The 11,212-nt window shown below is 37.6% G+C and overlaps 2 protein-coding genes across 2 annotated transcripts; both read right to left on the bottom strand.

The window, feature by feature from the left end:
* Positions 1–4,995: 4,995 nt before the first annotated feature.
* Positions 4,996–5,958, bottom strand: LOC107827542 (uncharacterized). Its single transcript, XM_016654697.1, has one exon. The coding sequence runs from the start codon at positions 5,956–5,958 to the stop codon at positions 4,996–4,998; it is 963 nt and encodes a 320-aa protein (XP_016510183.1).
* Positions 5,959–6,416: 458 nt separating this feature from the next.
* Positions 6,417–10,779, bottom strand: LOC107827546 (histidine-containing phosphotransfer protein 1-like). Its single transcript, XM_016654700.2, has 6 exons — positions 10,400–10,779; positions 10,047–10,177; positions 9,860–9,928; positions 9,535–9,606; positions 7,552–7,624; positions 6,417–6,835 (listed from the first exon to the last, which is right to left on the bottom strand). The coding sequence occupies exons 1-6, from the start codon at positions 10,460–10,462 to the stop codon at positions 6,785–6,787; spliced, it is 459 nt and encodes a 152-aa protein (XP_016510186.1). The 5' UTR covers positions 10,463–10,779; the 3' UTR covers positions 6,417–6,784.
* Between the last annotated feature and the right edge of the window lie 433 nt (positions 10,780–11,212).

Here is an 11,212-nt window from a genome sequence, read left to right as displayed (position 1 = left end):
TCTGTAATTTCTGCCAACAGATCATTCTTTTCTTTTCTGAGGATTTCAATGGTTTTCTTATGGTCAGTAACTACAGCCACTAAGTCGTCTCTAGTTTGATCAAATTCTCCTAATTCTAAGGTCAAAGAATCCCTATCCTCCACAAGACTATGAAAAGCAGAGATTAATACATCAGCTAAAGACATGATTTTTTTGGAGAACAGGATTTCAGATTTCTCTGAACATCCCTGAAATTTACCTCTTTGTTGCCATTGTCTTCATCATCATCTTATTGAGCCATCAAAGCAAAAGTTGAGTCATATCCAGTCTCCTCGCCTTCAGCTTCCATCATGGAACTATCACCAGTATCAGGTTCATCTTCAGACTCACTAGAGGAATCCCCCCATGCTGCAAGAGCCTATGTGATCATATTATCAGCGGATCTTTTTCTCTTGAAGTCCATGAAAGGAACCGAGTTCGTCTTAGCTGTTTTCTCATGGTAGTTCTTAGAGAATTCTTGCTTCAAGAGAGGACAGTCTTTCATGAAGTGTCCAGTCTTTCCACACTTGTAACAAAGATCACAGTTTTTTGGTCTGTTAGAGCTATCCCTTTTTAGCATTTCTCCATTTCTCCATTTCTTCTAACCATCTTCTAAAATCTTTTGGTTAAGTAAGTCATGTCACTGTCTTCCTCACTTGAATCATTGTTATCAGCTTTAAGTACCAAGTTCTTTTCCTTCTTTGGCTCTCGTCTTTCACTATCTATCTTTCTCTTCAACTCATGGGTCTTCAAGTTTCCGATCAGCTCTTCTATGGTCAACTCCTATAAGTCCTTTGACTCAGTAATAGCATTCACTTTGCTTTCCCAAGAGATAGGCAGAAAGCTGAGGATTTTCCTAACTAGCTTGTTTTTGGGAATAGTTTCACCAAGTGAGTGTAAATCATTTATGATGGAAGTGAATCTTGTGTGCATCTTGAATAGATTCATCGTCTCTCATTTTGAAGAGTTCATACTTGGTAGTGAGCATATCAATCTTAGACTATTTTACGTGTGTAGTTCCCTCATGAGTTGTTTGCAAAGCTTCCCATATCTCATTGGCAGTGTCGTAGGTGGAGATTCTATTGTACTCTTCAGGTCCTATTCCATATACTAGAATTTTCTTGGCACAAAAATTCTTTTCCACAGCTTTCTTATCTGATTCAGTGTACTCTTTGCTGGTTTTTGCCATTGAAAATGGAAGTTCCTCTAGTACCTTGGTTGGAACATAAGGACCATCACATATGATATCCCATAACTCACAATCCTCGGCCATGATAAAATCGTGCATTCTTGTTTTCCACCACCCATAGTATTGTCCATTGAACTTGGGTGGTCGGTATGTAGATTGACCTTCTTCAAAATTTGGTGGAGCAGCCATGAGGATCCTTCCCAGGTGTTAGCCTGATATGAGGAACCCCTTCTAATACCAATTGTTAGTTTGTATGAGTCCACCAAACAGTAGAGTACCTGGTCCTCTACAAGATTCTGCTGAGAATGCTAATAAAACAGTATGTAAATAAGGCAGAGGATTTTTACGTGGAAAAATCCCACACAAGGGGATCAAAAAACCACAACCTACACCTGTAGGCTTTCAACTCCACTAACTTGTAAAAACCTATTACAAGCCACTTTGCAATGACTCCATTACAAAGAATTTACTCAACTAACTTGTGGTACTCTTACCACAAGCCACTTTGTGACTTCCTAGTTACAAAGATTTTTACTAACTTGTGATGTTCTCACCACAAGCCACTTTGTAACTCTACAGTTGCAAAGACTTTTGCTTATGACTAAACCTAGTCACAACATAAACTCAAGGAGTTTACGGATTTACAAGAGGATTCTTAATCAAACGCTTCTAGCTAAGCAGTTTAGGAGATAAAATAAGTACAATCACAAAGTTACAACTCAACTAGGAGAACAACAAGTTATCTTTTAGGAACTGGTCTGTTGTTGCATTCAACTTTGTTCTTCAAGCTTGTGAGGATTGATTTCTCTATTTTTGGCAAGAAGCGTGAATGAGAAACTGAAACCTTCAAGTGATATTTTTGTATAAACTCATTGTAGGTACATCTTGATCACATCACTTGAAATGATGTGAGCACTTTAGTTGGTCAGAGAATGAGTGGGCGCTGGAGACAGTGCAGTGCGGCAGAAACAGTGCAGTCAGTCACTTCATTTCCAGATGTAACCAACTAACTTGTACTGTGATGAGGGAACCACAAGGGTATCAGATCCTTGTTTGGGTTCATAGCTCCTGAAGTTGTAGCAGTTCACCTTTAGCTGGAATTCGTTAAACTTACAGTATAGTCCGAGTAGGTCAGGTTCCCTATCTAGTTCTTAACAGTAAGTTTGTTAGATCATCAAAACATAAGGCAAGAACATTTAAAACCTATCACACTTCCTCATGTAAATCCCCATGAAGGAAGGCATTATTGACGTCAAGTTGGAAGATACCCCAATGCTTCTTCACTGCAGTTGCTATAAGTGCTCTAATAGTTGTCATTTTTACAACAGGTGAGAAAGTCTCAGTGTAATCAACACCAACCTGTTGTGTATACCCCTTTACTACAAGCCTGGCCTTGAACCTCTCAATACTACCATCAGCTTTGTGTTTGACCTTATATACCCATCGACAACCTATAGGTTTCTTCCTTAGAAGTAAGGGAACTAGGTCCCAAGTGTGGTTGGCATGAAGAGCTTCAAACTCTAGTGACATAGCTGCTTGCCAAACAGGGTTCAAGGCTGCCTCTGCATAAGATCTTGGTTCACCATCATGGCAAACACTTTGAACAAGTTGCTGACTATCAGGGACCAATGAGGTGAATGAGACATGATGATGTTTGGAGAAAAGAGCATTGAGAGGAAAAGAAGAATCTGGATTGGATGTAGTAGCAGGAGGAGTTGGATTAGAAGGAGGATGAGCAGTAGGGTATAAGTTGGGTAAAGATTACACAGTCTTTTAGATGAACAGGTAAATGATGTTCCCTAGTAGATCTTCTAGGTTCATGATTTCCCTGAATGTGAGGTGGTGGAGGAATTACAGGAGATTCTGGAGAAGAGGGACAATTGGGAGGTGATACTGTTACAGATGAGGATACATTGGAGGTGTGAACTGAATCTGGTAGTGGTCTAGACACAGTCACAGTCACTTGGGTGTGTTGTAGGAGGTGACACATCTACTGTGCAAGGAGCAGAATTGAGTACTAATGGAAAAGAAGAGGATGAAATAGTTAGGATAGCAAAGGGGAAGATGTGCTCATGGAAGATTACATCTCTAGAAACATGAATTCTTTTGGTGGCCAAATTTAAAACCTTGTACCCTTTAGTTTCATAAGGATATCCCACAAAGGCATGGGGAGTCGTCCTAGGTTCAAATTTGTCTCTATGGACTTTAGGTATGGTAGGAAAACACAAGAATCCAAAGCTTTTCAAATGAGAATATGTTGGTGTTTTATTATAAAGGATCTCAATTGGGCATTTATTCTTTAGGTAAGTGGTGGGAAGTCTGTTTATAATGTGTGTTGCAGTCAATACACATTCACCCCAGTATTGTAAAGGCAACTTGGACTGAAAAAGGAGTGCCTTGGCAGTTTCCAAGAGGTACTTATGTTTCCTCTCTACAACTCCATTTTGTTGATGAGTATAGGGACATATTTTTTGATGAACTATTCCCTTAGACTGAAAGAATGACAAGGCTTCCACGTTGACAAATTCTGAACCATTATCAGATCTAAGGTACTTGACAGTGGAATTGAAGTGGGTTTCAACTAAGGATATGAAATTTTTGATGACTTGCAAGTCATTGCTCTTGCTACTCAAGAGGTGAGTCCAAGTGGCCCTGCTATGATCATCTACTAAGGTGAGAAAGTATTTATACTTATCATGAGTGGCAATGTGGTAGGGTCCCCAGAGGTCTGCATGAGGAAGTTCAAAAATGGAAATAATAGTGCTAGTCCTATAGGAAAATGCAAGTCTCGGTTGTCTAGCCATAGGACAAATGGAGCAGAGGAAATGTTGTTTAGTTGAAAACTGAACAGGGATAAAAGATATCCCCCTCATTTTGATAAAGGGCACATGGCCTAATCTATAATGCCATAACAAATCATCTTGATTCTTGTTAGACAAAAAAGAATTTGAAAGAATGCACTGAGTTTTATTACTGATGGAATTATTTACAAAAGATTGTGAATTATAAATGGGAACATTTACAGATGATGTAGAATGCTGACAGTGCAAACTATTTACATCAGAACAACTAGACAAAACAGAACAGGAAACAGGTAAAGAGGCATATGTAGCAGAGCATGAATTCTTCAGACAGCTTGAACATAGAAGGTACAAGCCATCTTTGACCTTACCAATCTCCAGAGGCCTCTTCATTGAAGGGGCCTGCAGAAGACAAAGAAAATCAGAGAAGGCAATCAAACCTTTAAGTTGAGAAGCTAAAGAGTGAATTGAAATAAGATTGTACTTGAAGGATGGAACATATAGGACTCTATGTAGAATAATGTTTGGTGCTAATGTGGCAGTTTCAATTTCTGTGACTTTAACTCTATAGTCGTTTGGCAGTGTGATTAACATAGGATATACTAGGGTTTTAATGTGAGTGAGTAAGGACTTATTGAAGGTCATATGGTTAGAAGCCCCAGAGTCTAGGATCCAAATGTCAGCCCTTGATTTAAAGCATTTACATGAAAGTAGGCCATAATTAATAGAAAGGACAGAAGCAGAACATGCAAAAATACCTGTGAAGTTCACAACTCCACCAGTCACATTGTTGTCTGAACTATCTCCTCCAGTGCTGGTCTGAAAGTGTTGGAGCAAAGTCACCAACTGCCCATACTGCTCCTTAGTGAGACTCACATTGGAATTGTTACCCTGAGTCTGTGTTTCTTCACCTTTCATAGAAAATGAATCGAGTGGAGTACTGTGTACATTAGCTGCAGTCCTTTTGCCTTTATTGTACTTGGGATTTTAATTGAAATCCTGCGGATAGCCATGGAGTTTGAAGCATTTCTCTCTAGTATGGCCAGCACGTTTGCAGTAATCACAGAAGGGGCGAGGTCTAGTACTCGTGGAGGGATTGTTTGGAGAGTAGTTGGTTCTGAAATTGTTATATACAGGTGTTCTGTTGTTGAAGCTGTTGTGTGAAGTTACATTAGCATTCAAAGAAGCAGAGTCGAGCATGAGTTGATTATGTGGCTTCACTTCTCGCTGTTTTTCTTCCTGAATTAACAAGGAGAAGGCCTGTGCCATGGAAGGCAGTGGATTCATCATGAGTATACTACCTCGCACTGTGGTATACACTTCGTTCAAACCCATGAGAAACTGAATGAGTCTTCTATCTTGTTCAGCCTTGTGCATATTCTCTTTAGCCCCACAAGTGCATTGACAACTACACTGTGACTTGGCATTTATCATGCTCAATTCTTCCCAAAGCTTCTTCATTTTTGTATAATATCCAGTAACATCAAGGGTTCCCTGAGCTAGATCATTAATTTCCTTTTGGATTTGATACAATTTGGTACTGTTAGTCTGGTCGTACCTATCTTCCAACTCTCTCCAAAATTCAAAAGCATTATTAGCATACTCAACACTATCAGCGATTTCCTTACACAGAGAATTCAGGATCCATGAGGTTACCATATCGTCACACCTTTCCCACTGACGAAATTGCGGAGAATCTAGGTCTGGTCGTTTGTACTCGCCAGTGATGAATCCTATTTTATTTTTGACTGAGAGGGCTCTAAGAACGCTTCTTCTCCAGGATCGGTATCCAACGCCATTGAACGGAGCTGTCACCAACATCGCACCAGGATTATCCGATGGATGCATGTAAAATGGGCAGCTAGGGTTGACTCCGGGATCAGTACCGGCGACATGAGTTGAATCAGTCAATTCAACTCCAGAATAATTGTTTGGATCAAGGATAGCCATGAGAAAACAATATCAATTTGTCTAAAAGAAAAGGATCGAGAAGAAGAGAATGTCGGATCGAGAAAAATTAGGGCAAAAGACGAAGATTGTGACTATGGTTCTAGAATCTAAAAAAAACTAAGAGAAATTGGAGAGAATGGCGAGTAGAATACCTCGCTCTGATACCATGTAAAGATGTAAAGCCATTAGAGGAGTAGAGCTCAAGCTTGAGCTACAATGGTGGAACCATGGAAGGTTCTCGAAGGAGAACAGGGAAAACAGAGGAGAAAGAAGAGTCGGTTATGTGTGAAAAATGAACTAACTTGTATTAGAAACTCAACTGAGTATATATATATATATATATTACATGTGGGACCCAATACTAACCATCTAAAGCTGTGCTAATACACACCTAACTGACTATTAACATAATGATAAATACAATACACTATTTCAATACAAATAACAAAAAGCATCAATTTGGGCATCAAACACAATCCTCCTATATTTATAATGCTTACAAGATTGTCATCTCAAGTTCTACAAATGCCTAATAATGGCTTTAAACAATCACCCGGCACACGAATTATGATTAATATTGAGTTTATAAAACAAAGAAATACAAGTCGAAAATAAGATAGAACGATAAGCCTATAAAAAATGAAGCAACAAAGATGGTAAAACATGCTATTCACATGAAATTGTTTAGACCTTCAACAATTAGAACCTAGCAGTCAAAGCAGCTCATGAAAAATCTTGTAACTCATGAAAAATCTTGTAACTCTCTGCAGCAGCAAAACACCCTACTTTATTTTCTGTTCTCACCTTGCCTTCATGTTATTACAACCTAAGAGAGGACAGGAACCGTACCACCAGCTGCCAAGATTTGTTGCTCCAACTGCGTTATCAAACAAGAAAGTATCAGATCAAATTCTAGAGCAAATTTTACAGACTTTCAGATGCTGAGATCCTTTTTTACTTTAGAAAATATTATTTATCTATATTGGTTAATGTCTTTGACTATCTAAGAAAGCCCAAGATAATGTGAAAGCTTAAGTTGATTTTAAACATTATTGGGCTTTAGGGAACTAAAAATGCTTTTACTGAAGCTAAATAGATCCTTTGACGCCAGAATCTAATATTCAACTGCTTAATCAAGGTGACAAGAAGAGCTAACATTACCAACCAGTTGGAAGCAAGAAGTTAGAAAGATGCCTCATTAGGAGAATCAAGGATTCAAAAAATAAAAGGAAAAGAAATGGTGAGGCTGATGTGTTATTTGGTTGCCAAATGCCGCGCCTTAAGTTAAATTTCTTATTTGCCTTTGAGTTACATTTCATACTTGTTTATCTAATTCCAGAGTGAAAGCACATGTTGAGTCAACTTAAACATGATGTTATTTCTGAAACCGACAAGTCGATGGTTAAACATAGGGGAAACCTAGCAATATAATCAGTGAGACACACCACACTTCTAGTATTATTATCACAATCCAGATAGTATTTTTGTGTGTGTATATATATATATATATATTTATTTTTTATTTTTATTTTTTTGGGTTTGAGAAGGAAAAAAGAACTCCAGATAGCTTTGCATTCTTAGTGGAGTACTTACCCTAAACAAAGTTTCAAGTTTATTCTTCACAAGAAAATATTCATGTTTCGCATGCTGCAGACATTGCATACACCTGCACCAAAAAAATGAAAAAGAAAGTAAAAGCATTAGTTATTACAGAAGTACAGAATTGTTAGCTACCATGGTCTGAAACAACAACAACAACAACAAAAAAAAAAAAAAAAACAACAACAACAACAACAAGTGGGGTCTGTTGAGGGTAAATGTATGCAGACCTTACCCCTACCTTCAAGAAGGCAGAGAGGTTGTTTCCAAAAAACCCTCAGCTTAGGAAAATAAAAGAAGGGCAGTACCATGGTCTGAAACACAATCATGAAAATCAAGTTCAGACTTCCAATTACAATTACAAGATAAAATGAATGCGTGAACCCAAACTAAAGAAAGTTAAGAATGGAGCCAGTCATTTATGACAACTGCGCAAATACGTAAGTCATTTATGTTTTATGTTATTTCATAGAGTTTCAAAGTTATAATGAGGGAACACAAAGTTAAACTAATGTTTGAAGAAACCCAGTAACACCACTAACATTGGTCCAAACTTCTGAGTTAGGTGACTCTGTACACATTATACTTAGTACAGGTACTTTCACTAATTTCTTCCAATATAATACCGAGCATACTAAGAGAGATACCAGTTTCTGGAAATGCTAGCTAAATTGATTAGCTTTCCAAGAATGCCATAGATTATGCAATTTAATGCTTCAATCTAGCTGACATATCCTGTTAAACCACGGTATGAAAAAGATTATAATAATCCCAAGAAACACTGCACGCTTGTCTTGAGCAAACGTGACCAAAAAGAAAGTTTAATTGTTACTTTTTCAAATTTAGCGGAGATTATTTTCCATAATGGTGTCCTCTTCTTGTTTTGTGTGTGTGGGGGGGGGGGGGACGGACATATAACGAAAATGCTGGTGTAGTATGATAATTCAGAAGTATTAGAAATCTTTGGCAGTCCAAAGATACTTGAGGAAACTTAAGATATGAACAAGGACTGGTTTAAAACTTCCAATTATCTTTTAAAGCTAGAGATAAATCCTCTTTCAAGAACAAGTTGAAAAAATAAGCAAACAAATACATAAAATAAAGGATTTAGAGGGGAAGAAGTCTATCATCTTCTATGCATGCATGAGTGTATGCAAGCACAATATAGGTGGCCCAAGGAATGGAGAAGGAAAAACGAAGTGAGACGAACTGTTTCTACAGAACTCCCAAATGGTGCCCATCCTATTATGCATTGTTATAGCAACAAGGTTAAATTTGTTAAACAGAAAGAGGGAACAAGAAAGAGTTTCATTGGAAGGGTTGGTGATTTGGGTTTTTTTGGGGGTTTGGGGGTTTGGGGGGAGGGGGGGTGATGCGGCAAAGAAGGGTCATTTGCTATTATGATGTGGTAGACATGCATGACAAAGCAAATAATGTCCAAATAGGTCAATGTCAAGTCGATAAGCATATCTTTAGCATACAACTAAGATATACACCATATCGCCATACGTAAATCTCATACCACCTCCACCCCATTTTACATGACCTAGTCAAGTTTACAAAGATCGACTTGATCTTTATATATCATCCATTAAGAATAAAATTTATATATACAGAAATTATATGGGAATCATGAGGACCACAAATTACTTAAACTGAAACTAGAATATATATTGAAAAGGCCACCATCCAAGAAGAATGTTTTGAGTCTCTCAAATACGTAACTAAATCCGGACTCATGATGAACAACTAATCACTGTGATAGAAGGTAGGATAGCCATGGATATTTTCACTATTCCATAAAATAAAGTAGTGACCACGAGCGTATAACTACAATTGGCAACAAAGTACATGGTGGAATACACAAAGAACTCCTTTACTAAATCAAGCAGCCATGCATTGTTGGAGTATGACTTTTCTCGGAATCCAACTCTGTGAAGGAAAGAATCACACTTAAGAGCATAAAGCAAAACTCACCCTTCTAGATTCTTCTCTTCACAAAAATTTCTGAAAGCAACACAAGCATTCTTTACTCTTTGTGCACCTATGCTGCAAAACAAAATAGGGCTTCTAAGTAAACAATGAGCTAGATCCCATCTGTAAGAATTTATACAAAATTCCTACATAACTAAATTAAAACGACAGAAGCAGAATCCTAGGTCAATCCTTGACTGAATTAAAACTTTTAGTTTTCTATTACTTGTCCACATACTATAGAAATAATCAAATGAAATGCTTAAGCATCAACTGAAGCCCGGTTACTATATTAGCAAATAGTCCTAACAATATAAAAGTCAGATACCTGGAACTGCTACCCTTGAATTGGTGGACATGGGCATCAACCTGCTTATAATCCACAACTTGCTGCTGCCTGTATAATCAGGATTACCAACCTATTTAGCTCAATCTTTTGAAAAATTGAACAAACAAAGAGAAGGCAAGCTAACCTAGAATAATCATAAGAAAAAACTATTACTACTACAACTCACAGAGCCATGGCCAGGTTGTTGAGAAGTTTCTCAGAATTTTCAAAGAAAAGCGAAACCACTTCAACCACAAAATCAGGGTTGCTCTCATCTTGCAGTTTCTGAAGCTGAAGAAACTGATCATCCAAGAATCCCTTTTGTGTTTCGAACAGCGGAAAAAACCCTCATCAGAAATAGCCTCAAACCAAGACATACCCAAATCAAAACAAACATGAAAAAGGGGGGAAAAAGAAGATAAAGACTGCATCTTTTGGACTGTAATTACTGAATTACCCAAAAAAAAAAGAGGGGAAAAAAAGGAGATAAAGATTGCATTATTTTCTGGGGTTAACCTTTCTTGAAGACTACAAGCTCACCTCACGATAGAGAGATCGCATGAACTCCATAAACTGGTTCTGCAACTTCCCTACAATTTCCATGATTTTGGGGTTGTCCTCTTCCAACTTTTTACACTCTTCAATCACTGCTTTTGGACTATTCGGTGGACTTGAAAATAAGCAGATCTCACAGATGCACGAGAAGTATGGATATAGATATGTTTTACTTATATATTAGAACGGCTAGTAATGAGTTGTGAGATGAGGAAGACATTGAAAAGGACCTTGATATGGTACGAAATCAATGTGGTGTTATTAATCTTGAATTGACTTCCGCCATAACAAACGCACATTTATTCATTAAAATAAACAAAAATGGCACGTCTGGTTGTGTATGTCCCTGTTGCCCCTTTTTTGTCTCACCCTCTATATTCAATTTATTTGGCTAAAATGACATACTATATAAAATGAACGAGAGGCAATGGCACAGTCAACGAAAGGGGTATTAATTAGAGTTGTCAAAACGGGCTAGCCCAGCCCAACTAAGCTCAAGTTTTGTGGGCTTTTAAATTTGGTGGGCTAGGGCGGGCTGACCCTTCATCTAAACGGGCCTTAAAATTACCATCCCAGCCCTAAAAGGGCACTTAAATTTTTTTAGAAAAAAATATTTTTTTAAATCTTTAGATATTTTTCCGTGGCATAATCTCTTAATCATATGAACGACTTCTGTTTATTTAGAGTATACAAGAATCTTGATATTTGGCAAGGAATCTCGTAATTGAAATGCAAATTCTCTATATCTTTAGTTCTTCTTTTTTTAACGTTACATAAATATTTTTTTAGTACTTTCTT

The sequence above is a fragment of the Nicotiana tabacum genome, chromosome 22, assembly GCF_000715075.1.
Source record: "Nicotiana tabacum cultivar K326 chromosome 22, ASM71507v2, whole genome shotgun sequence".
In the NCBI taxonomy this organism is placed as follows: Eukaryota; Viridiplantae; Streptophyta; class Magnoliopsida; order Solanales; family Solanaceae; genus Nicotiana; species Nicotiana tabacum.
The sequence above is the reverse complement of the archived record's forward strand: the minus strand, read 5'-3'. Positions and strand labels throughout refer to the sequence as shown.

Coding starts and splice junctions, on each gene's coding strand:
- LOC107827542 (XM_016654697.1), bottom strand. CDS start 5,958: ATGGCTATCCTTGATCCAAACAATTATTCTGGAGTTGAATTGACTGAT.
- LOC107827546 (XM_016654700.2), bottom strand. CDS start 10,462: ATGGAAATTGTAGGGAAGTTGCAGAACCAGTTTATGGAGTTCATGCGA. Junction 9,607..9,859: donor TTCAAGGGTAGCAGTTCCAG/GTATCTGACTTT, acceptor TTTGTTTTGCAG/CATAGGTGCACAAAGAGTAA. Junction 7,625..9,534: donor GAAGAGAAGAATCTAGAAGG/GTGAGTTTTGCT, acceptor TTTTTGGTGCAG/GTGTATGCAATGTCTGCAGC.